This window comes from Cyanistes caeruleus, chromosome 6, assembly GCF_971803275.1.
Source record: "Cyanistes caeruleus chromosome 6, bCyaCae1.hap1.1, whole genome shotgun sequence".
Taxonomy (NCBI): domain Eukaryota; kingdom Metazoa; phylum Chordata; class Aves; order Passeriformes; family Paridae; genus Cyanistes; species Cyanistes caeruleus.
The window spans coordinates 60595937-60622011 of record NC_141706.1 but is presented as its reverse complement, the minus strand read 5'-3'; the positions used below and the strand labels follow the sequence as shown (position 1 = coordinate 60622011).

Here is a 26075-nt window from a genome sequence, read left to right as displayed (position 1 = left end):
TAGGTTACTTGTAATCTTCTGACTACTATTCTTTTAGGAAAAAGAACTCAGTGACAGCATTCCTGAAGAAACACCGCATGTTTCAGGAAAAGACATTTCAGAAGAAGACAGGGAAACATTAATTGTAAGCCAAAGGCTGGGAAGAAGTAAGAGACCTAAAAAAGATAGATTATCATGGCCGAAATTTCAAACAATCAAAAATAAAAAGATATTGAGGCACAGAAGATCTCATAGTACATCAGATGCATATGAGCCTGCTATACAGGATATTTCCCCTACAAGCACAGACACAGAGTCTCAATTTCCACAAGAAGTACATACCAAAGAGAAGAAAGGAAGCCAAAGGAAGCTGAAGTTCCCTAGCATTGGATTCAGAATGCACAGATCCAAACCAGAACCCCAAGAGAAGCAAAAAAAAGAAATAAAAACTACACTGATATCTGAAAGAGAAAACATACATAAAGATGATATAAGCCTGGAAAATCCTGAAATCTTAACTCTTGAATACACCACATCTTCTGCTTATGAAATGAAAACAGGGGAGAGATATGAAACTTTAACAAAAGACTTAAAAGAGATGAAAAATGGCATTCCATCTCAAGTAAAACAATGCCCTGAGGTTGAAATAAGCATTAAAAAAGAAAAAGACAAGGAAGCAACATCAAAATTTAGTGTACCTGAAGTACCAGACATAACAACAGAGATACCAAAGCCCAGCTTAGAAACAGCTGATCTGAAAATAAGCCCAACTAAAAAATCACCACAAGCCTCATCAAAATCCCGAAAAAAGAAACAGAAAGGAACAGCAGATAAAAAAGACGAAGAAAGTGGAATTAACACAGACTTGAAGGGTAACACAGCTAAAGGGTCTGTACAGGTAAAAGGCCTAGAAATAGGTACTGCTAAAGCAGAATTACAGACATCTGATGCACTGGAAACAAGAGAAAATCAAGCAGAAGAGGACATACAGATAGTAAATATTCAGAAAATAAATTATGGAATTTCAATGCCCAAAAGAAAAGACACAGAGACTGATGCCACCAAACAGGGAGGTGATGATCCACAGTCAGTACCAGACAAAACAGCTGATATGGCTTCAGAGGACAGCAAGAATTTCAGTGTGAAATCTCTTATGCCAGATGCAGACTCAGAAGTGTCTACTTGGAAAATACAAATGCCATCATTCAAAGTGGACAAAACACCAAAAGCTGATATGAAAATAGCAAGAGAAGAAAGCAGAGAGGACAGAGAAGATAGGGTAAAAAGGGAAGGAATAGAGGAAGATGGCATGCCCACAAATGATAAAGCTTTAAATGTAGAAATTGGAATGAAGACAGGAGAAAAAGATATAGAGGGGAAAGAAAGCAAATTCAGATTGCCAAAGTTAAAATTCCCTACATTTACCTGGTCAACTACAAAGGAAGAAACAGCCCAAGCTGAAGCACAGATAAGTGAAAAGGAAGTAAAAGTGAAAACCCTAGAATATGCAGAAGGGCTTCAGATCAGTGGAACAACAGAAGAAATAACAGTTCCAAGTGCTGAAATACAAGTAGGCATATACAAAGGAAAACTAGACCAGGACGACATAAACCAAAAGAAAAAAGGCAACTTGACGAGTCCAAAAGAAACAACACTGAAATCTTCCACAATAAAAATTAACACTGAAGACACAAAGGGAAAAATACTAAATACAAAAAATGATACAGAAATGCAGAAAAGAGAATTCAATAAAAAATCAATATATGAAATATCAGAAGTTACAAAATCCGACATCCAAGTTGGCAAGGTGGACATCAGCCTGCCCTCCGTCGACGTCACCCTTCCACAGGCCAGCGTTGACCTGCAGGCGCCTGAGGCCACCCTTAGCGTGGAAGGAGAAGCCAAAGTCCCAGAGAAGGAGGCCACCAAGACCAAGGACAGCAAGTTCAAGATGCCCAAGTTCGGCATGCCTTCCTTTGGCTGGTCCAGCAGCAGAGAGGCCAAGGGCACTGTGGCCGCCGAGGTGGACGTCAGTCTCAAGGAGCCTGAAGTGACGGTGCCCTCGGCAGCCGCCGAAGCGGACGTGACGCTGCCCTCAGCGGACATCCAAGCACCCGGCGTGGAGGCGACGGTCGAGACGGTGGCTGTAGCAGCAGAGGGCGAGAAAGGCCGATTCAGGATGCCCGACGTCAAGATGCCAAGCGTCAAGCTGCCCAAAGTCAAAGGTCCCCAGGCGCAGATCAGCCTGCCCAAGGCTGAGGTTTCCTTGCCCAAAGGCCAGGAGGGTGAAGTCACCCTTCAAGGCCCCGAGGCCGAAGCCAGCCTGGAGGTGGCTGCCGGCAAAGCTGAGGGAGGCGGCATGAAAATACACATGCCCAAAGTCAAGGTGCCCAGCGTGGTCTTCTCCAAGCCCACTGTCAAGTCTCCCAAACTGGATGCAGACATCAGCCTCCCACAGGCAGAGCTCAAGGCCACCGATGCTGACGTCAGCATCGCGGCCCCCGACATCAAGCTGCCCTCTGTCCAAGGCTCCCTCGAGCTCCAGGCGCCCGATGTAGACCTCAAAGCGCCCTGTGCCGAAGGCAAGCTCGAGCTGGAAGGTACTGGCTTGAAAGGCAAACTCAAGATGCCCAAATTTGACAAGCCCAAATTCTCAGTGTCCTCCCCCAAGGCCGAGTTGCCCGCAGCCGAGATCAGCGTGCCCAGCGCAGAGGTCGACCTGCCCTCTGCCACCGTGAAAGCCGCGGGAGAGGGCCCGGGGCTGGGTGTCAAAGCCGACGTCCCCGGTGCCAAGACGGAAGGCGCCGGCTGGAAGCTGGAGAAGCCCTCCCTCAAGATGCCCAAAGCTGACATCAAAGCTCCCAAGGTGGACGTCAGCCTGCCCTCCGTCGACGTCACCCTTCCACAGGCCAGCGTTGACCTGCAGGCGCCTGAGGCCACCCTTAGCGTGGAAGGAGAAGCCAAAGTCCCAGAGAAGGAGGCCACCAAGACCAAGGACGGCAAGTTCAAGATGCCCAAGTTCGGCATGCCTTCCTTTGGCTGGTCCAGCAGCAGAGAGGCCAAGGGCACTGTGGCCGCCGAGGTGGACGTCAGTCTCAAGGAGCCTGAAGTGACGGTGCCCTCGGCAGCCGCCGAAGCGGACGTGACGCTGCCCTCAGCGGACATCCAAGCACCCGGCGTGGAGGCGACGGTCGAGACGGTGGCTGTAGCAGCAGAGGGCGAGAAAGGCCGATTCAAGATGCCCGACGTCAAGATGCCCAGCGTCAAGCTGCCCAAAGTCAAAGGTCCCCAGGCGCAGATCAGCCTGCCCAAGGCTGAGGTTTCCTTGCCCAAAGGCCAGGAGGGTGAAGTCACCCTTCAAGGCCCCGAGGCCGAAGCCAGCCTGGAGGTGGCTGCCGGCAAAGCTGAGGGAGGCGGCATGAAAATACACATGCCCAAAGTCAAGGTGCCCAGCGTGGTCTTTTCCAAGCCCACTGTCAAGTCTCCCAAACTGGATGCAGACATCAGCCTCCCACAGGCAGAGCTCAAGGCCACCGATGCTGACGTCAGCATCGCGGCCCCCGACATCAAGCTGCCCTCTGTCCAAGGCTCCCTCGAGCTCCAGGCGCCCGATGTAGACCTCAAAGCGCCCTGCGCCGAAGGCAAGCTCGAGATGGAAGGTTCTGGCTTGAAAGGCAAACTCAAGATGCCCAAATTTGACAAGCCCAAATTCTCAGTGTCCTCCCCCAAGGCCGAGTTGCCCGCAGCCGAGATCAGCGTGCCCAGCGCAGAGGTCGACCTGCCCTCTGCCACCGTGACAGCCGCGGGAGAGGGCCCGGGGCTGGGTGTCAAAGCCGACGTCCCCGGTGCCAAGACGGAAGGCGCCGGCTGGAAGCTGGAGAAGCCCTCCCTCAAGATGCCCAAAGCTGACATCAAAGCTCCCAAGGTGGACGTCAGCCTGCCCTCCGTCGACGTCACCCTTCCACAGGCCAGCGTTGACCTGCAGGCGCCTGAGGCCACCCTTAGCGTGGAAGGAGAAGCCAAAGTCCCAGAGAAGGAGGCCACCAAGACCAAGGACGGCAAGTTCAAGATGCCCAAGTTCGGCATGCCTTCCTTTGGCTGGTCCAGCAGCAGAGAGGCCAAGGGCACTGTGGCCGCCGAGGTGGACGTCAGTCTCAAGGAGCCTGAAGTGACGGTGCCCTCGGCAGCCGCCGAAGCGGACGTGACGCTGCCCTCAGCGGACATCCAAGCACCCGGCGTGGAGGCGACGGTCGAGACGGTGGCTGTAGCAGCAGAGGGCGAGAAAGGCCGATTCAAGATGCCCGACGTCAAGATGCCCAGCGTCAAGCTGCCCAAAGTCAAAGGTCCCCAGGCGCAGATCAGCCTGCCCAAGGCTGAGGTTTCCTTGCCCAAAGGCCAGGAGGGTGAAGTCACCCTTCAAGGCCCCGAGGCCGAAGCCAGCCTGGAGGTGGCTGCCGGCAAAGCTGAGGGAGGCGGCATGAAAATACACATGCCCAAAGTCAAGGTGCCCAGCGTGGTCTTCTCCAAGCCCACTGTCAAGTCTCCCAAACTGGATGCAGACATCAGCCTCCCACAGGCAGAGCTCAAGGCCACCGATGCTGACGTCAGCATCGCGGCCCCCAACATCAAGCTGCCCTCTGTCCAAGGCTCCCTCGAGCTCCAGGCGCCCGATGTAGACCTCAAAGCGCCCTGCGCCGAAGGCAAGCTCGAGCTGGAAGGTACTGGCTTGAAAGGCAAACTCAAGATGCCCAAATTTGACAAGCCCAAATTCTCAGTGTCCTCCCCCAAGGCCGAGTTGCCCGCAGCCGAGATCAGCGTGCCCAGCGCAGAGGTCGACCTGCCCTCTGCCACCGTGACAGCCGCGGGAGAGGGCCCGGGGCTGGGTGTCAAAGCCGACGTCCCCGGTGCCAAGACGGAAGGCGCCGGCTGGAAGCTGGAGAAGCCCTCCCTCAAGATGCCCAAAGCTGACATCAAAGCTCCCAAGGTGGACGTCAGCCTGCCCTCCGTCGACGTCACCCTTCCACAGGCCAGCGTTGACCTGCAGGCGCCTGAGGCCACCCTTAGCGTGGAAGGAGAAGCCAAAGTCCCAGAGAAGGAGGCCACCAAGACCAAGGACGGCAAGTTCAAGATGCCCAAGTTCGGCATGCCTTCCTTTGGCTGGTCCAGCAGCAGAGAGGCCAAGGGCACTGTGGCCGCCGAGGTGGACGTCAGTCTCAAGGAGCCTGAAGTGACGGTGCCCTCGGCAGCCGCCGAAGCGGACGTGACGCTGCCCTCAGCGGACATCCAAGCACCCGGCGTGGAGGCGACGGTCGAGACGGTGGCTGTAGCAGCAGAGGGCGAGAAAGGCCGATTCAAGATGCCCGACGTCAAGATGCCCAGCGTCAAGCTGCCCAAAGTCAAAGGTCCCCAGGCGCAGATCAGCCTGCCCAAGGCTGAGGTTTCCTTGCCCAAAGGCCAGGAGGGTGAAGTCACCCTTCAAGGCCCCGAGGCCGAAGCCAGCCTGGAGGTGGCTGCCGGCAAAGCTGAGGGAGGCGGCATGAAAATACACATGCCCAAAGTCAAGGTGCCCAGCGTGGTCTTCTCCAAGCCCACTGTCAAGTCTCCCAAACTGGATGCAGACATCAGCCTCCCACAGGCAGAGCTCAAGGCCACCGATGCTGACGTCAGCATCGCGGCCCCCGACATCAAGCTGCCCTCTGTCCAAGGCTCCCTCGAGCTCCAGGCGCCCGATGTAGACCTCAAAGCGCCCTGCGCCGAAGGCAAGCTCGAGATGGAAGGTTCTGGCTTGAAAGGCAAACTCAAGATGCCCAAATTTGACAAGCCCAAATTCTCAGTGTCCTCCCCCAAGGCCGAGTTGCCCGCAGCCGAGATCAGCGTGCCCAGCGCAGAGGTCGACCTGCCCTCTGCCACCGTGACAGCCGCGGGAGAGGGCCCGGGGCTGGGTGTCAAAGCCGACGTCCCCGGTGCCAAGACGGAAGGCGCCGGCTGGAAGCTGGAGAAGCCCTCCCTCAAGATGCCCAAAGCTGACATCAAAGCTCCCAAGGTGGACGTCAGCCTGCCCTCCGTCGACGTCACCCTTCCACAGGCCAGCGTTGACCTGCAGGCGCCTGAGGCCACCCTTAGCGTGGAAGGAGAAGCCAAAGTCCCAGAGAAGGAGGCCACCAAGACCAAGGACGGCAAGTTCAAGATGCCCAAGTTCGGCATGCCTTCCTTTGGCTGGTCCAGCAGCAGAGAGGCCAAGGGCACTGTGGCCGCCGAGGTGGACGTCAGTCTCAAGGAGCCTGAAGTGACGGTGCCCTCGGCAGCCGCCGAAGCGGACGTGACGCTGCCCTCAGCGGACATCCAAGCACCCGGCGTGGAGGCGACGGTCGAGACGGTGGCTGTAGCAGCAGAGGGCGAGAAAGGCCGATTCAAGATGCCCGACGTCAAGATGCCCAGCGTCAAGCTGCCCAAAGTCAAAGGTCCCCAGGCGCAGGTCAGCCTGCCCAAGGCTGAGGTTTCCTTGCCCAAAGGCCAGGAGGGTGAAGTCACCCTTCAAGGCCCCGAGGCCGAAGCCAGCCTGGAGGTGGCTGCCGGCAAAGCTGAGGGAGGCGGCATGAAAATACACATGCCCAAAGTCAAGGTGCCCAGCGTGGTCTTCTCCAAGCCCACTGTCAAGTCTCCCAAACTGGATGCAGACATCAGCCTCCCACAGGCAGAGCTCAAGGCCACCGATGCTGACGTCAGCATCGCGGCCCCCGACATCAAGCTGCCCTCTGTCCAAGGCTCCCTCGAGCTCCAGGCGCCCGATGTAGACCTCAAAGCGCCCTGTGCCGAAGGCAAGCTCGAGCTGGAAGGTACTGGCTTGAAAGGCAAACTCAAGATGCCCAAATTTGACAAGCCCAAATTCTCAGTGTCCTCCCCCAAGGCCGAGTTGCCCGCAGCCGAGATCAGCGTGCCCAGCGCAGAGGTCGACCTGCCCTCTGCCACCGTGACAGCCGCGGGAGAGGGCCCGGGGCTGGGTGTCAAAGCCGACGTCCCCGGTGCCAAGACGGAAGGCGCCGGCTGGAAGCTGGAGAAGCCCTCCCTCAAGATGCCCAAAGCTGACATCAAAGCTCCCAAGGTGGACGTCAGCCTGCCCTCCGTCGACGTCACCCTTCCACAGGCCAGCGTTGACCTGCAGGCGCCTGAGGCCACCCTTAGCGTGGAAGGAGAAGCCAAAGTCCCAGAGAAGGAGGCCACCAAGACCAAGGACGGCAAGTTCAAGATGCCCAAGTTCGGCATGCCTTCCTTTGGCTGGTCCAGCAGCAGAGAGGCCAAGGGCACTGTGGCCGCCGAGGTGGACGTCAGTCTCAAGGAGCCTGAAGTGACGGTGCCCTCGGCAGCCGCCGAAGCGGACGTGACGCTGCCCTCAGCGGACATCCAAGCACCCGGCGTGGAGGCGACGGTCGAGACGGTGGCTGTAGCAGCAGAGGGCGAGAAAGGCCGATTCAAGATGCCCGACGTCAAGATGCCCAGCGTCAAGCTGCCCAAAGTCAAAGGTCCCCAGGCGCAGATCAGCCTGCCCAAGGCTGAGGTTTCCTTGCCCAAAGGCCAGGAGGGTGAAGTCACCCTTCAAGGCCCCGAGGCCGAAGCCAGCCTGGAGGTGGCTGCCGGCAAAGCTGAGGGAGGCGGCATGAAAATACACATGCCCAAAGTCAAGGTGCCCAGCGTGGTCTTCTCCAAGCCCACTGTCAAGTCTCCCAAACTGGATGCAGACATCAGCCTCCCACAGGCAGAGCTCAAGGCCACCGATGCTGACGTCAGCATCGCGGCCCCCGACATCAAGCTGCCCTCTGTCCAAGGCTCCCTCGAGCTCCAGGCGCCCGATGTAGACCTCAAAGCGCCCTGCGCCGAAGGCAAGCTCGAGCTGGAAGGTACTGGCTTGAAAGGCAAACTCAAGATGCCCAAATTTGACAAGCCCAAATTCTCAGTGTCCTCCCCCAAGGCCGAGTTGCCCGCAGCCGAGATCAGCGTGCCCAGCGCAGAGGTCGACCTGCCCTCTGCCACCGTGACAGCCGCGGGAGAGGGCCCGGGGCTGGGTGTCAAAGCCGACGTCCCCGGTGCCAAGACGGAAGGCGCCGGCTGGAAGCTGGAGAAGCCCTCCCTCAAGATGCCCAAAGCTGACATCAAAGCTCCCAAGGTGGACGTCAGCCTGCCCTCCGTCGACGTCACCCTTCCACAGGCCAGCGTTGACCTGCAGGCGCCTGAGGCCACCCTTAGCGTGGAAGGAGAAGCCAAAGTCCCAGAGAAGGAGGCCACCAAGACCAAGGACGGCAAGTTCAAGATGCCCAAGTTCGGCATGCCTTCCTTTGGCTGGTCCAGCAGCAGAGAGGCCAAGGGCACTGTGGCCGCCGAGGTGGACGTCAGTCTCAAGGAGCCTGAAGTGACGGTGCCCTCGGCAGCCGCCGAAGCGGACGTGACGCTGCCCTCAGCGGACATCCAAGCACCCGGCGTGGAGGCGACGGTCGAGACGGTGGCTGTAGCAGCAGAGGGCGAGAAAGGCCGATTCAAGATGCCCGACGTCAAGATGCCCAGCGTCAAGCTGCCCAAAGTCAAAGGTCCCCAGGCGCAGATCAGCCTGCCCAAGGCTGAGGTTTCCTTGCCCAAAGGCCAGGAGGGTGAAGTCACCCTTCAAGGCCCCGAGGCCGAAGCCAGCCTGGAGGTGGCTGCCGGCAAAGCTGAGGGAGGCGGCATGAAAATACACATGCCCAAAGTCAAGGTGCCCAGCGTGGTCTTCTCCAAGCCCACTGTCAAGTCTCCCAAACTGGATGCAGACATCAGCCTCCCACAGGCAGAGCTCAAGGCCACCGATGCTGACGTCAGCATCGCGGCCCCCGACATCAAGCTGCCCTCTGTCCAAGGCTCCCTCGAGCTCCAGGCGCCCGATGTAGACCTCAAAGCGCCCTGCGCCGAAGGCAAGCTCGAGATGGAAGGTTCTGGCTTGAAAGGCAAACTCAAGATGCCCAAATTTGACAAGCCCAAATTCTCAGTGTCCTCCCCCAAGGCCGAGTTGCCCGCAGCCGAGATCAGCGTGCCCAGCGCAGAGGTCGACCTGCCCTCTGCCACCGTGACAGCCGCGGGAGAGGGCCCGGGGCTGGGTGTCAAAGCCGACGTCCCCGGTGCCAAGACGGAAGGCGCCGGCTGGAAGCTGGAGAAGCCCTCCCTCAAGATGCCCAAAGCTGACATCAAAGCTCCCAAGGTGGACGTCAGCCTGCCCTCCGTCGACGTCACCCTTCCACAGGCCAGCGTTGACCTGCAGGCGCCTGAGGCCACCCTTAGCGTGGAAGGAGAAGCCAAAGTCCCAGAGAAGGAGGCCACCAAGACCAAGGACGGCAAGTTCAAGATGCCCAAGTTCGGCATGCCTTCCTTTGGCTGGTCCAGCAGCAGAGAGGCCAAGGGCACTGTGGCCGCCGAGGTGGACGTCAGTCTCAAGGAGCCTGAAGTGACGGTGCCCTCGGCAGCCGCCGAAGCGGACGTGACGCTGCCCTCAGCGGACATCCAAGCACCCGGCGTGGAGGCGACGGTCGAGACGGTGGCTGTAGCAGCAGAGGGCGAGAAAGGCCGATTCAAGATGCCCGACGTCAAGATGCCCAGCGTCAAGCTGCCCAAAGTCAAAGGTCCCCAGGCGCAGGTCAGCCTGCCCAAGGCTGAGGTTTCCTTGCCCAAAGGCCAGGAGGGTGAAGTCACCCTTCAAGGCCCCGAGGCCGAAGCCAGCCTGGAGGTGGCTGCCGGCAAAGCTGAGGGAGGCGGCATGAAAATACACATGCCCAAAGTCAAGGTGCCCAGCGTGGTCTTCTCCAAGCCCACTGTCAAGTCTCCCAAACTGGATGCAGACATCAGCCTCCCACAGGCAGAGCTCAAGGCCACCGATGCTGACGTCAGCATCGCGGCCCCCGACATCAAGCTGCCCTCTGTCCAAGGCTCCCTCGAGCTCCAGGCGCCCGATGTAGACCTCAAAGCGCCCTGTGCCGAAGGCAAGCTCGAGCTGGAAGGTACTGGCTTGAAAGGCAAACTCAAGATGCCCAAATTTGACAAGCCCAAATTCTCAGTGTCCTCCCCCAAGGCCGAGTTGCCCGCAGCCGAGATCAGCGTGCCCAGCGCAGAGGTCGACCTGCCCTCTGCCACCGTGACAGCCGCGGGAGAGGGCCCGGGGCTGGGTGTCAAAGCCGACGTCCCCGGTGCCAAGACGGAAGGCGCCGGCTGGAAGCTGGAGAAGCCCTCCCTCAAGATGCCCAAAGCTGACATCAAAGCTCCCAAGGTGGACGTCAGCCTGCCCTCCGTCGACGTCACCCTTCCACAGGCCAGCGTTGACCTGCAGGCGCCTGAGGCCACCCTTAGCGTGGAAGGAGAAGCCAAAGTCCCAGAGAAGGAGGCCACCAAGACCAAGGACGGCAAGTTCAAGATGCCCAAGTTCGGCATGCCTTCCTTTGGCTGGTCCAGCAGCAGAGAGGCCAAGGGCACTGTGGCCGCCGAGGTGGACGTCAGTCTCAAGGAGCCTGAAGTGACGGTGCCCTCGGCAGCCGCCGAAGCGGACGTGACGCTGCCCTCAGCGGACATCCAAGCACCCGGCGTGGAGGCGACGGTCGAGACGGTGGCTGTAGCAGCAGAGGGCGAGAAAGGCCGATTCAAGATGCCCGACGTCAAGATGCCCAGCGTCAAGCTGCCCAAAGTCAAAGGTCCCCAGGCGCAGATCAGCCTGCCCAAGGCTGAGGTTTCCTTGCCCAAAGGCCAGGAGGGTGAAGTCACCCTTCAAGGCCCCGAGGCCGAAGCCAGCCTGGAGGTGGCTGCCGGCAAAGCTGAGGGAGGCGGCATGAAAATACACATGCCCAAAGTCAAGGTGCCCAGCGTGGTCTTCTCCAAGCCCACTGTCAAGTCTCCCAAACTGGATGCAGACATCAGCCTCCCACAGGCAGAGCTCAAGGCCACCGATGCTGATGTCAGCATCGCGGCCCCCGACATCAAGCTGCCCTCTGTCCAAGGCTCCCTCGAGCTCCAGGCGCCCGATGTAGACCTCAAAGCGCCCTGCGCCGAAGGCAAGCTCGAGATGGAAGGTTCTGGCTTGAAAGGCAAACTCAAGATGCCCAAATTTGACAAGCCCAAATTCTCAGTGTCCTCCCCCAAGGCCGAGTTGCCCGCAGCCGAGATCAGTGTGCCCAGCGCAGAGGTCGACCTGCCCTCTGCCACCGTGAAAGCCGCGGGAGAGGGCCCGGGGCTGGGTGTCAAAGCCGACGTCCCCGGTGCCAAGACGGAAGGCGCCGGCTGGAAGCTGGAGAAGCCCTCCCTCAAGATGCCCAAAGCTGACATCAAAGCTCCCAAGGTGGACGTCAGCCTGCCCTCCGTCGACGTCACCCTTCCACAGGCCAGCGTTGACCTGCAGGCGCCTGAGGCCACCCTTAGCGTGGAAGGAGAAGCCAAAGTCCCAGAGAAGGAGGCCACCAAGACCAAGGACGGCAAGTTCAAGATGCCCAAGTTCGGCATGCCTTCCTTTGGCTGGTCCAGCAGCAGAGAGGCCAAGGGCACTGTGGCCGCCGAGGTGGACGTCAGTCTCAAGGAGCCTGAAGTGACGGTGCCCTCGGCAGCCGCCGAAGCGGACGTGACGCTGCCCTCAGCGGACATCCAAGCACCCGGCGTGGAGGCGACGGTCGAGACGGTGGCTGTAGCAGCAGAGGGCGAGAAAGGCCGATTCAAGATGCCCGACGTCAAGATGCCCAGCGTCAAGCTGCCCAAAGTCAAAGGTCCCCAGGCGCAGATCAGCCTGCCCAAGGCTGAGGTTTCCTTGCCCAAAGGCCAGGAGGGTGAAGTCACCCTTCAAGGCCCCGAGGCCGAAGCCAGCCTGGAGGTGGCTGCCGGCAAAGCTGAGGGAGGCGGCATGAAAATACACATGCCCAAAGTCAAGGTGCCCAGCGTGGTCTTTTCCAAGCCCACTGTCAAGTCTCCCAAACTGGATGCAGACATCAGCCTCCCACAGGCAGAGCTCAAGGCCACCGATGCTGACGTCAGCATCGCGGCCCCCGACATCAAGCTGCCCTCTGTCCAAGGCTCCCTCGAGCTCCAGGCGCCCGATGTAGACCTCAAAGCGCCCTGCGCCGAAGGCAAGCTCGAGCTGGAAGGTACTGGCTTGAAAGGCAAACTCAAGATGCCCAAATTTGACAAGCCCAAATTCTCAGTGTCCTCCCCCAAGGCCGAGTTGCCCGCAGCCGAGATCAGTGTGCCCAGCGCAGAGGTCGACCTGCCCTCTGCCACCGTGACAGCCGCGGGAGAGGGCCCGGGGCTGGGTGTCAAAGCCGACGTCCCCGGTGCCAAGACGGAAGGCGCCGGCTGGAAGCTGGAGAAGCCCTCCCTCAAGATGCCCAAAGCTGACATCAAAGCTCCCAAGGTGGACGTCAGCCTGCCCTCCGTCGACGTCACCCTTCCACAGGCCAGCGTTGACCTGCAGGCGCCTGAGGCCACCCTTAGCGTGGAAGGAGAAGCCAAAGTCCCAGAGAAGGAGGCCACCAAGACCAAGGACGGCAAGTTCAAGATGCCCAAGTTCGGCATGCCTTCCTTTGGCTGGTCCAGCAGCAGAGAGGCCAAGGGCACTGTGGCCGCCGAGGTGGACGTCAGTCTCAAGGAGCCTGAAGTGACGGTGCCCTCGGCAGCCGCCGAAGCGGACGTGACGCTGCCCTCAGCGGACATCCAAGCACCCGGCGTGGAGGCGACGGTCGAGACGGTGGCTGTAGCAGCAGAGGGCGAGAAAGGCCGATTCAAGATGCCTGACGTCAAGATGCCCAGCGTCAAGCTGCCCAAAGTCAAAGGTCCCCAGGCGCAGATCAGCCTGCCCAAGGCTGAGGTTTCCTTGCCCAAAGGCCAGGAGGGTGAAGTCACCCTTCAAGGCCCCGAGGCCGAAGCCAGCCTGGAGGTGGCTGCCGGCAAAGCTGAGGGAGGCGGCATGAAAATACACATGCCCAAAGTCAAGGTGCCCAGCGTGGTCTTCTCCAAGCCCACTGTCAAGTCTCCCAAACTGGATGCAGACATCAGCCTCCCACAGGCAGAGCTCAAGGCCACCGATGCTGACGTCAGCATCGCGGCCCCCGACATCAAGCTGCCCTCTGTCCAAGGCTCCCTCGAGCTCCAGGCGCCCGATGTAGACCTCAAAGCGCCCTGCGCCGAAGGCAAGCTCGAGATGGAAGGTTCTGGCTTGAAAGGCAAACTCAAGATGCCCAAATTTGACAAGCCCAAATTCTCAGTGTCCTCCCCCAAGGCCGAGTTGCCCGCAGCCGAGATCAGCGTGCCCAGCGCAGAGGTCGACCTGCCCTCTGCCACCGTGACAGCCGCGGGAGAGGGCCCGGAGCTGGGTGTCAAAGCCGACGTCCCCGGTGCCAAGACGGAAGGCGCCGGCTGGAAGCTGGAGAAGCCCTCCCTCAAGATGCCCAAAGCTGACATCAAAGCTCCCAAGGTGGACGTCAGCCTGCCCTCCGTCGACGTCACCCTTCCACAGGCCAGCGTTGACCTGCAGGCGCCTGAGGCCACCCTTAGCGTGGAAGGAGAAGCCAAAGTCCCAGAGAAGGAGGCCACCAAGACCAAGGACGGCAAGTTCAAGATGCCCAAGTTCGGCATGCCTTCCTTTGGCTGGTCCAGCAGCAGAGAGGCCAAGGGCACTGTGGCCGCCGAGGTGGACGTCAGTCTCAAGGAGCCTGAAGTGACGGTGCCCTCGGCAGCCGCCGAAGCGGACGTGACGCTGCCCTCAGCGGACATCCAAGCACCCGGCGTGGAGGCGACGGTCGAGACGGTGGCTGTAGCAGCAGAGGGCGAGAAAGGCCGATTCAAGATGCCCGACGTCAAGATGCCCAGCGTCAAGCTGCCCAAAGTCAAAGGTCCCCAGGCGCAGATCAGCCTGCCCAAGGCTGAGGTTTCCTTGCCCAAAGGCCAGGAGGGTGAAGTCACCCTTCAAGGCCCCGAGGCCGAAGCCAGCCTGGAGGTGGCTGCCGGCAAAGCTGAGGGAGGCGGCATGAAAATACACATGCCCAAAGTCAAGGTGCCCAGCGTGGTCTTCTCCAAGCCCACTGTCAAGTCTCCCAAACTGGATGCAGACATCAGCCTCCCACAGGCAGAGCTCAAGGCCACCGATGCTGACGTCAGCATCGCGGCCCCCGACATCAAGCTGCCCTCTGTCCAAGGCTCCCTCGAGCTCCAGGCGCCCGATGTAGACCTCAAAGCGCCCTGCGCCGAAGGCAAGCTCGAGATGGAAGGTACTGGCTTGAAAGGCAAACTCAAGATGCCCAAATTTGACAAGCCCAAATTCTCAGTGTCCTCCCCCAAGGCCGAGTTGCCCGCAGCCGAGATCAGTGTGCCCAGCGCAGAGGTCGACCTGCCCTCTGCCACCGTGAAAGCCGCGGGAGAGGGCCCGGGGCTGGGTGTCAAAGCCGACGTCCCCGGTGCCAAGACGGAAGGCGCCGGCTGGAAGCTGGAGAAGCCCTCCCTCAAGATGCCCAAAGCTGACATCAAAGCTCCCAAGGTGGACGTCAGCCTGCCCTCCGTCGACGTCACCCTTCCACAGGCCAGCGTTGACCTGCAGGCGCCTGAGGCCACCCTTAGCGTGGAAGGAGAAGCCAAAGTCCCAGAGAAGGAGGCCACCAAGACCAAGGACGGCAAGTTCAAGATGCCCAAGTTCGGCATGCCTTCCTTTGGCTGGTCCAGCAGCAGAGAGGCCAAGGGCACTGTGGCCGCCGAGGTGGACGTCAGTCTCAAGGAGCCTGAAGTGACGGTGCCCTCGGCAGCCGCCGAAGCGGACGTGACGCTGCCCTCAGCGGACATCCAAGCACCCGGCGTGGAGGCGACGGTCGAGACGGTGGCTGTAGCAGCAGAGGGCGAGAAAGGCCGATTCAAGATGCCCGACGTCAAGATGCCCAGCGTCAAGCTGCCCAAAGTCAAAGGTCCCCAGGCGCAGATCAGCCTGCCCAAGGCTGAGGTTTCCTTGCCCAAAGGCCAGGAGGGTGAAGTCACCCTTCAAGGCCCCGAGGCCGAAGCCAGCCTGGAGGTGGCTGCCGGCAAAGCTGAGGGAGGCGGCATGAAAATACACATGCCCAAAGTCAAGGTGCCCAGCGTGGTCTTCTCCAAGCCCACTGTCAAGTCTCCCAAACTGGATGCAGACATCAGCCTCCCACAGGCAGAGCTCAAGGCCACCGATGCTGACGTCAGCATCGCGGCCCCCGACATCAAGCTGCCCTCTGTCCAAGGCTCCCTCGAGCTCCAGGCGCCCGATGTAGACCTCAAAGCGCCCTGCGCCGAAGGCAAGCTCGAGATGGAAGGTACTGGCTTGAAAGGCAAACTCAAGATGCCCAAATTTGACAAGCCCAAATTCTCAGTGTCCTCCCCCAAGGCCGAGTTGCCCGCAGCCGAGATCAGTGTGCACAGCGCAGAGGTCGACCTGCCCTCTGCCACCGTGACAGCCGCGGGAGAGGGCCCGGGGCTGGGTGTCAAAGCCGACGTCCCCGGTGCCAAGACGGAAGGCGCCGGCTGGAAGCTGGAGAAGCCCTCCCTCAAGATGCCCAAAGCTGACATCAAAGCTCCCAAGGTGGACGTCAGCCTGCCCTCCGTCGACGTCACCCTTCCACAGGCCAGCGTTGACCTGCAGGCGCCTGAGGCCACCCTTAGCGTGGAAGGAGAAGCCAAAGTCCCAGAGAAGGAGGCCACCAAGACCAAGGACGGCAAGTTCAAGATGCCCAAGTTCGGCATGCCTTCCTTTGGCTGGTCCAGCAGCAGAGAGGCCAAGGGCACTGTGGCCGCCGAGGTGGACGTCAGTCTCAAGGAGCCTGAAGTGACGGTGCCCTCGGCAGCCGCCGAAGCGGACGTGACGCTGCCCTCAGCGGACATCCAAGCACCCGGCGTGGAGGCGACGGTCGAGACGGTGGCTGTAGCAGCAGAGGGCGAGAAAGGCCGATTCAAGATGCCCGACGTCAAGATGCCCAGTGTCAAGCTGCCCAAAGTCAAAGGTCCCCAGGCGCAGATCAGCCTGCCCAAGGCTGAGGTTTCCTTGCCCAAAGGCCAGGAGGGTGAAGTCACCCTTCAAGGCCCCGAGGCCGAAGCCAGCCTGGAGGTGGCTGCCGGCAAAGCTGAGGGAGGCGGCATGAAAATACACATGCCCAAAGTCAAGGTGCCCAGCGTGGTCTTCTCCAAGCCCACTGTCAAGTCTCCCAAACTGGATGCAGACATCAGCCTCCCACAGGCAGAGCTCAAGGCCACCGATGCTGACGTCAGCATCGCGGCCCCCGACATCAAGCTGCCCTCTGTCCAAGGCTCCCTCGAGCTCCAGGCGCCCGATGTAGACCTCAAAGCGCCCTGCGCCGAAGGCAAGCTCGAGCTGGAAGGTACTGGCTTGAAAGGCAAACTCAAGATGCCCAAATTTGACAAGCCCAAATTCTCAGTGTCCTCCCCCAAGGCCGAGTTGCCCGCAGCCGAGATCAGAGTGCACAGCGCAGAGGTCGACCTGCCCTCTGCCACCGTGACAGCCGCGGGAGAGGGCCCAAGGCTGGGTGTCAAAGCCGACGTCCCCGGTGCCAAGACGGAAGGCGCCGGCTGGAAGCTGGAGAAGCCCTCCCTCAAGATGCCCAAAGCTGACATCAAAGCTCCCAAGGTGGACGTCAGCCTGCCCTCCGTCGACGTCACCCTTCCACAGGCCAGCGTTGACCTGCAGGCGCCTGAGGCCACCCTTAGCGTGGAAGGAGAAGCCAAAGTCCCAGAGAAGGAGGCCACCAAGACCAAGGACGGCAAGTTCAAGATGCCCAAGTTCGGCATGCCTTCCTTTGGCTGGTCCAGCAGCAGAGAGGCCAAGGGCACTGTGGCTGCCGAGGTGGACGTCAGTCTCAAGGAGCCTGAAGTGACAGTGCCCTCGGCAGTCCCGGTATTGGATATATCATTGCCTGACTCTGATGTCCAGTCTCCCACTTCTGGTGTTTCACTGCTCTCTTCTGCTTGTAAAGAGGAGGAATTTGGTAAATCTCAATCTCCTGTATTTCGAATCCCTAAAATTTCCCTTTCTAAAAGTTTCAAACCTCCTGCACAAAAGCAATCTGGCCTTGATGTTTCTGTTTCCAAAACTCATTCTTTAGCAGAGGAAGCTTTTTCTGTTTCTTCTGCGAATGATGGATATAAATGTTTGGCTGACATTAAGGGAGGGAGTGTATCTAAAGGTACCAAATTCAAAGTACATGGCATTGGTTTCTCTAAAGCTGAAGTGACTTCATCGAAAATTGATCTGGAGTCCTCATTAGAAAAGGGGGATGATATTACTCTTACTAAATATCAAAGTAATCTAACAGAATCTCAATCAAAAGTAGCATCTCTTGCTGATGAAAATCTTTCAGATTTTGAAATTTTAAGTGACGATGGTTTTGAGGAGCAGGGTGGCTTAAAGGTCGAGGGGAAAACAACATCTGCTGCAACATCTCTGGTTGACACAGAGGTCACAGTTAAAATTCATAAATTCCGAAGACCAAAATTCAGAATTCGATCTAAGGGAAAAGCATCTGAAAGTGACATGGCTTCTAGTGTGGAATCTGAAATTAGCAAGGGAAGGATAACATCTGATATGACTGATCCTGATATTGAAAACCCAGCTCAAATCTCTGATGCCCAGCTTGGTGTAAAGTTGCATAGGCCTTCACTTGAAGTTGTTCTGGATGCACCAACAGTGGATCCAAATCTCTTACACATGGAGGTTACCTTGCCAAAATTAGAAGCAGAAATGCATTGCCCAGATTTAAAGTGCAAGGCAGAACAGGAAGTAATTACAGAAGAGAGGGGTACTGAGGAGAAAGAAAACAAATTTAAATCATCAAAATTCAAATTACCTTCATTTAGGTGGTCACCAAAGAAAGAAGCTGTTGCTTCTTCTCATGTTGAGGAGCATCTAGAAGGACCCACTTTGTATACTTTATCTGGAGACATGGAATCTGAATTAACTTTTCCTGCTCCTGAGAATCAATACATCCATGAAGAATTTGATACAACAGAAAAAGATGGTGAAAAGGCCAAAACCAAGAAGTCCCAATTTACCATTCCAAAGATCTCATTCCCTAAAATGAAGGGTCAGAAAGTACAGGTCTCTTTGCCTGTACTGGAAACTGATGTTTCTGGACTCAAACAAGAAAAAGAAGGTGTTTCTGTTCAGAAGTCTGAGAAAGGGAGTAGTGGAGAAGGGGCAGGACTGGGCATAAAAGTGCCAGAAGTTACAGCCCCAACTTTGGAATTTTCTAAACCAGAAGCCAAAGCTCCCAAAATGGAGATGGATATTAGCATGCCTACAGGTGAGGTCACAGTTCCTGCCTGTGAAGAAGATGAGCTGAGAAGATTGAAATCAGTTGCTGCTAGTGCCAGCCTCTCCACCACAGATATTAAGATGATACCTGAAGGTTCGCTTGAGGTGAAGAGTCCTGACATAAGCGTTGAAAGAACATCAAGTGAAATTGCTGTGGGTGATGTAGAGATAAAAGCTGAGGGTTCTGAAGGGAAAACAAAAATGTCTAAATTCCAAATGCCAAAAGTAGGAATTAAACTTTCTAAAGGGAAAGGATCACAAAAGGATGTTGGCCAATCCAAATCAGAAGTCAAGGTTCCCCAGCTAAAAGCAATGGTAGAAATATCTGACATTGCTGTTGAAGCACCAGACTTGGAGGTGGAATGTGGCACAGAAACAGAGATTTACAGCCCTGAAGCCAAAATTACTAAACCTGACAATAAGGCATCAGAGGCTGATTTTCACCTCACATCAGCTGGCATTTCCATTCCAAAAACAGACAGTGATATTCAGGATTCAGATGCAGCAGTAAAGATCAAGAAGGAAATAAAGCAAGATGGAGATGGAGAAGAGAAAGAAGGACATTTCAAAATGCCCAAATTCAAACTTCCATCCTTCAGCTGGTCACCAAAGAAGGAAGCAAGTGTTAAATCAGATTCTGGAGCAAATTTGGAAGATCAAAAGCTTGCTGTCATGTCAAGCAGAATAGACACAGAAGTAAAAGGAACTGCAACTGATGATCAAGGTAGTGGGCCAGACCTTGATCTGGAAATATCTGCAGGAAAAGTTGAACAAAAAAGTCCAGTTAAAAAGCCACAGTTTGTCATGCCTAAAATTTCACTCTCCAAGATCAAGGTTCCAAAATCTCAGTCTCATTCACCAAAAGTTGAAGCTGATGCTACTCTTCCTAAAACAGAAATAGAAGGTGATGATTCAATTAAGATACCTGATATAGAAAAAAGTCATCCTGAAGGTACTGAAGAAGGGGCACAAATAAGCATAAAACTGTCTGACACTATGGTCCACACTCTGGAGTTTTCCAGAGTAGAAACTGAAGCCTCTAAAAGTGAAATAACAGTCAGCTCAGCAAAGATTGATGATTCTTTGACTCCCTCAGAGGGGAGTTTTCAACAGGTTAACTTAATTTCAAGCTCCACCAATGAATGTAACATTCAAAAAACAGGTATTAAGCTCCCCAAAGGAGAAGCTTCAGTTGATTTGAAGAGCCCTGATATATTAACAGAAAGCTCATCAGTTGTGGATGGAAGAAAAGTGAAATTGGAAGGTCCTGAAGGGAAGATTAAAATGCCCAAATTCCAGAAGACAAAGTTTGGAATCTCCCTAACAAAAGGGAAAGTCCCCGACACAGAGATCAGCTCCCCAAAAATAGAAACTGAGCTACGAACAACAAAAGAAATTGTTGACATTGCTGTGGGAGTTCCAGCATCAGAACTTACATCTGATATGTCAGATCCTGGAGTAGTTGATGGTAAGATAAAAACACCTCAAGCTCTGATGGGTGGCATTGAAGATGCAAAGGTAGACATAAGCACCCAGTCAGTGTCTAAACCAAAGACAGAGGGAGTTATTGAGAGTCTTGAGGAGAAGGAAATCAAATTGAAAGAAAATGAAATAAAAGCTGAAGAAGTTCAGACTGAAGAATATCAGGGATGGTTTAAAATGCCAAAATTCAGAATACCTGCATTTGGGAGGTCATCCTTAAAAGAAAAAAAAAGTGATGTTGATATTGAAAGAAGTATGGAAAAAGTTCAGGCAACTATTCCTTCTGCTAAAGTACAAACTGAAACAAGTATTCCTGAAAATACCTTCTCATTACCACAAGCAATTGCTGAAATTACTATTGGAAAAGAAGGGATTCAAAAATTAGGAGATTCTGTGAAGAGTTCTGATGATTGCTTGCCAAAGATGGAAGGAGATATTTCATTATCCACAGAAAGAACAGACAGTAGAGTGAATATTCCAAAAACTGAAACTTATGCAGATGTAGTTAAGCGCAGTGCTGAAGGACATACTTCAGAAATCACCGTGCCTGCAGCAGAATTGCCTAAATCATACTCAAGTGCTTCAGAAACTGACAAAGAGAAGAGTTCAATAAATAGGTTTCCTACACATACTCTGACGTTTCCAGAGCATAAAGGCAAATCATGGGATATAGAAGTGGCAAAGGTAGAAAGTTCCATGAAGTTAGAGACATCAGGGGTAGGATGCAAACCATCATCAGCTGAAATTAGTCTGGATGTAACACAGAAGAAAACAGATGTTAGTCTTCCAAAGGAAGAGCTAGATACTCAAAATAAAGAGATGGCAATTGAAAAAGGAAAGATAAAGGACGAGGTGAAAATCATAGGAAAAGACGGTGAAGAAAGTCAATTAAAAAGGACTATATGTGAATGGTCTACAACAAAAGGATCAGAAGATGGTACTTATGTTACTGCTAAGCTGGAAGACCTAAAGGTAGAAGTTCCAACAGTGAAGACGGATGTTAAAATTACTACAGTAGATCCTGAAATGAAATTTCAAGTGAGAAGTGTTGAAAAAGATGTGTCTGCAGGAGTGGAAGTGCAAGTAGAAGACAGAACAGAAACAAGTAAAATTAAAGCATACAAGTTTAAGATTCCAAAGTTTGGAATATTGCATTCAGAAATCAAGGGGTTTGAAGATGATACCAATATGCCAAAGTCAGAAGCTGATTCAGCACCTAGAAGTGAAAGAGGCACAGCAGAAATGCAGTTAAAAAAACCAGAAGGATCAACTGGCCTGAAAAGTCTGGCTCTAGATGATATAGAAGCAGCCACCAGATTAACAGGGGAAACAGTGGACCAAACACAAGGTGTCCCAGAAGTAAGTGTAAGAATTCCCAAACTAAAAATACCAAGATTCACTTTCAGAACTCTTCCAATTGAAGCTGATGTTTTACTGTCAAAAGTAGTAACAGATCCAAAGGGATCTAGTACTGACATTGAAATAGTGCAACTGCAAGCAAGCTCTGCTATCCCTGAAGAAACACCACGAACTCCAGAGGGGGGCATTCAAAAAGCAAAAAGCAAAATTTTAATGCTGACTGAACCTGACATTAAAACAGCACAAATGACAGCTACCATAGAGTCCTCCCTTTCAAATGCAGGGCGAGACATTCACTGGTCTTATATAGAGGGCCAAGAAGTAAGTGAGAAAGTAGAACCTGAACATGTTGCTATTGAGCGGTGTGAGATTTACACTACTGAAATACTGAAAGAATCAGAGGTTCTGTCATCAGAAGTCAAAACTGCTGCTTTGGGATTCTCATTGCTTAAGGCAAAGTTGCCTGAATCACACAGCGATTTAGACGTGGTGGTCCAGCAGCCATCTCCAACGGGAGGTGAATCAGTGAAAAAACCTACAGGTGCTGGTGAAAGCTTTGGAGTAGCAGCCAAGAGAACTGGCAGTGCTGAGCTTAAACTATCTGACAAACCACACTGTGAGTCTGAAGAATCTAGAGGAAAAGTAATTTTGACAAAGTTGAAAACATCTGCTGCTGAAGTAAAGTGTTCCAGTAAACTGGAAGAGAGTTTTCCTGATACATCACCTCAGGAAATAACTGCAGCTCCCCTCTCTGAAGATGAAGATGTAGTTGAAGCAGTGGAAGGTGAAGAAAAAGACATAACGAATGAGAAAGAAAAGACTGATAGTAAAAGATCTCCTGGAAGATTCAAATTTTGGCTTCCAAGTATTGGCTTTTCTTCTTCTGGGGATGAAACAAGCACAGATGCAAAACCAGAAATAAAAAAATCAGTTCCAGAAGATGTGAAACCTGCTGACACATCAGATGATTCTGCTAAGCAGGCTGAAAAAACTGGATGGTTTAGATTTCCTAAGCTTGGTTTCACATCTCCTTCTAAAAAGGCTAAGTTTGTTGACAAAGAAGAGGTGGGTCATAAAGAGGGGAGACTCTCAGATGAAGATAGCCCAACAGATAAACCAGATGTGTTTTTTGATGCACAAGAAAGCTTATCACCTAAAGAGATAGGAGAAGGTGAAAAAGCTGAAATTGATGGGGCCTCGTCTATCGTGACATCTTTAGCAAGAACTGAACTAATCTTGCTGGAGGAAGAAAAAGATAGTAAATCTAATATTGTTGGAGATACAACCAAATGAAGGTTGTATTTTCTCAATCCTCAGTGAAAACAAAATCATCTGTGTGTACAGAAGAGAATGTTTTCCTGATTTTCTAGTAACTGAAAATTTAAACCCAAGGCTGGTATTCATGAAAACACTTGAACAGAATTTACCACATTCAGATTTTCAAGTATATGTATGTACTAGATTGTACACTAATAAAAATAGTGATTTCTTCATATCTACCCCAAGGGCAAAAGTTATGACAGGTGCTGTTATGACAGAGCCCATAGTTTGAGTGAAGTCTGAGCAGATACCAGAACCATGAAAGTAAATCATTGAAAGGCTCAATGATAGCAAAAGACTTGTTAAAGAGGCTTCTCAAAACACACCAGTTATATTTAGATTGCAGATTATTTCCAGAATGGGTTCTAAACCTGTACTATGAGAACTGTATTTACCTGTTTAGATTTTGGAACTTTCTGATCTATTTTTGCTTTGTTATTAAAATGTTTTTCTTTGTTTCAGCTAAGGTAGTATGTATATTCCACAAACACTTTAAAATACAAAATAAAAATTAAATACTAGTGTAAAGAGACTAATGCTTTGCCTCTTCCTCTCTTCTCATTTTTTTATTATTGTGGTGGGTCCTATTTAGCCTTATGATAATTTGAAAAAACCAAAAAAACAGCAAAAACCAACAGAATTATTTCAAGACCATAAAACATGGAACTAAATCATGTTTGTAAGATACCAGAATAAAACATGCTTCCAAAGAATATTACTCAAATGTGGATAAAGAAATTTTAATGTATATACTTATGGGATAGTTAAATGCTTCAAAAAAAAAGTGGAATTGCTTCAGAGATTTTCTGGGAAAGGAGGTGTATATAATTATTTGTCCTTTGTTTATATTAATGCTTCTCTCAAGTGCACAATGAAAACCAAAGTGCATATGTGACAGCCTTCACATGTACCATTAAAACACTGCCTGTATTCTTCATTCACAATAAACTCACCATACAAATAATAACTTGAGTAGCATGACTTACTGACATTTCTGATTCTGAAAATCCCAGCTTAAATTTGCAAAACTTTACATGTACTTCACTGTCTGCTGAGGTGGATGCTTAATGACAGCACAGTTCCTAAATACAGGGGTAATGGAGACTTTTCACTCATCACAATCCCAAGTTGAATCATAGAATATGTTCAGTCAAAAGGAACCTTGAATTCTTGAGTTGTTGGATTGAATTGATTCTTGAATCCCACTCCTGGCCCTGCACAGGACACCCCAAGACTCACAGTACTTGCCTGAGAGCACTGTCCAAAGGCTTCTTGAACTCTGTCAGACTTGGTGCTGTGACCACTGCCCTTGGGAGTCTGTTCCAGTGCTCAAACACTGTTTGGGTGAAAATCCTTTTCCTAACATCCATCCTAAACCACTCATGACTCAGCTGCAGCTATTTCCTCAGGTCCTGTCACTGGCCACAAGAGTGAAGGGATTGGTACCTGCCCCTCTGCTTCCCTTCATGACGATGTTGAAGACCTCAATGAGCTCTCCCCTCAGTCTCTTCCAGGCTGAACAGACCAAACAACTTCAGCCACTCCTCATACAGCTTCCTCTCCAGATCTTTCATCATCCTTGAGGCCTCTTTTGGATGCTCTCTAATGTATTTTTTTTATTGTGGCACCCAAAACTGCTCACAGGATTCCAGGTGAAGCTGCCCCAGCACAGAGAGGAGCAGGAGAATCCCCTCAAACACAAAAAACATTTTCCTAGAGGACTTTACTCACTAGTTCCCTGAGCAACTTGAAGTCAGCTCTCCTCCTGTCCAGAGCTGAAGTTTTGTTGTCCCTTTTCCTCCTGTCAGCAGAGATTTTAAACTCAATTTCTTTGTGGTCTCTGGGGCCAAGATGGCTGCAATCACCACTTCATTCACAAGATCCTCTCTCCAGAATGACAAGTGCTTCATTGTTTTCTCATCCCATATTTCTCCTTATTCTACTTAGTACAGGAAAGCAGACACAGCAAAACACTGAGGAAATGGGTTGTAAGTGAAGCGTGCTTGGGTGTCTAACCACATGTAGATTGGGATGTTCATTTCTACATCATAGAATCATAGAATATTAAGGGAAAGGAAAGAACCTTAAAGATCACCCAGCTCTAACCCCCTGCCATGGGCAGGGACACCTTCCACTGGCCCAGCTTGCTCAGAGCCCCATCCAGCCTGGCCTTAAACTCTCCCAAGGATGGGGCAGCCACAGCTGCTCTGGGAAACCTGTGCCAGGGCCTAAGCAACCTCACAGTAAAGATTCTTTCCTTATCTCTGACCTAATCCTGTTTCAATTTAAAGACATTCAGAATAGAAGAGAATAGTTCATTGAAAGCGGCTCACAATAACAATTCAGTCCAATTGCTTGACCACTTTAGGAATGACCAAAACATAGGAAGAACATTAAGATTAGTAAAGGCATTGTCCAAATGCCTCTTGAACACTGATAGGCTTGTGGCATTGAACACCTCTCAAGATAAGTTTGGTTTAGTGTTTGACCACTCCCTTGGTAAGGAAATGTTTCCTAGTGTCAAGTATGAACCTCCCCTGCTGCAACTTTGGACTATTCCCACACACCCTGTCACTAGATACCAGGAAGAAATAACTGGCACCTCCCTCTCCACTTCCCCTCCTCAGGAAGCTGCACCACCACAATCCACCCTGCAACCAAAGCTGACTTTTCTGGGCCTGTGCAGAGAGCAGAGGTCTGTGAGTCAGCACCCACAACCCAAGAGCTATCCTCTAGCAATTATGGAGATATTAATGACTGCCAAGAAATTATGTGTATCCTGATACAGCATAAATTGTAGATGAAATGTTTTTTCAGTACCTAGATGAAAGCAGCAAATGTTTTATGTGGAACAACTGGAAAATGAAAATCCTGGGTAATAGCAGGAGAAAATTTAAACAGATAGTACTAAAGCTTTTGGAACAAGCTGGTGTCTGATGTCTAAGGTGACTTTGTGGTCTTGGCAGTACTCACAACCCATGGAGCCAGCTAGGTTCTGTCTTGCTGTCATCTGCATTGCTGCTGCAGCACCGTAGCCACAAGGCACTGCACCAAACCAAGAGCTTCCAGAGGTGATCCTGCTGGGAGAGCAGTGCAGCAGCTCCTCCTGAAAGCCACTCCAGCAGAGCAGAGCTAATTCACACACCTTGTACTCCCTCATTACACAGGTACCTGAGATGAGCTGGCCAGAGGAGAGTATCCATGCTCAGGAGATAAACCAGCTTTTAGCCTTTTTCTAGACATAAATAAACCAATACTGACAAAAATCTGAACAGCCTGCCATCAGACCAGAAAATGATAGAATATCCTGAGTCAGAAGGGACTCACAAGGTCCAACTCCTGGCTCTACTACATAGTACAACCCCAGGAATTACAACACATGTCCAAGAGTGTAGTTCAAATGCTTCTTGATGTGATAGCTTCCCTGGAGAGCCTTTGCAGTGCCCAGCCACCCTCTGGGTAAAGAATCTTTTCCTAATAGCCAATCTGCCCAAGGATGATGCTAATAAATACCAGTGGAGGCCCCAGCTTACATTTGATACAGTCCTTAACTCGGAGAAATCACAATCTAAATTAAAGAGATAAGTAAGACATGAATGGATAAGGACTATTATTAACA

General features: G+C 53.0%; 1 protein-coding gene across 2 annotated transcripts in view; it reads left to right on the top strand.

Moving 5' to 3' along the window:
* The window catches only part of AHNAK2 (AHNAK nucleoprotein 2), a 52308-nt gene extending 28885 nt beyond the window's left edge, over positions 1–23423 (top strand). For both annotated transcript variants that reach the window (XM_023927432.2, XM_086891984.1), the window contains one exon: positions 38–23423. In XM_023927432.2, the coding sequence (XP_023783200.2) occupies positions 38–22429 (22392 nt within the window). In that variant the 3' untranslated portion in view covers positions 22430–23423. The remainder of the gene's footprint in view (positions 1–37) is intronic.
* The last annotated feature ends 2652 nt before the right edge of the window (positions 23424–26075 follow it).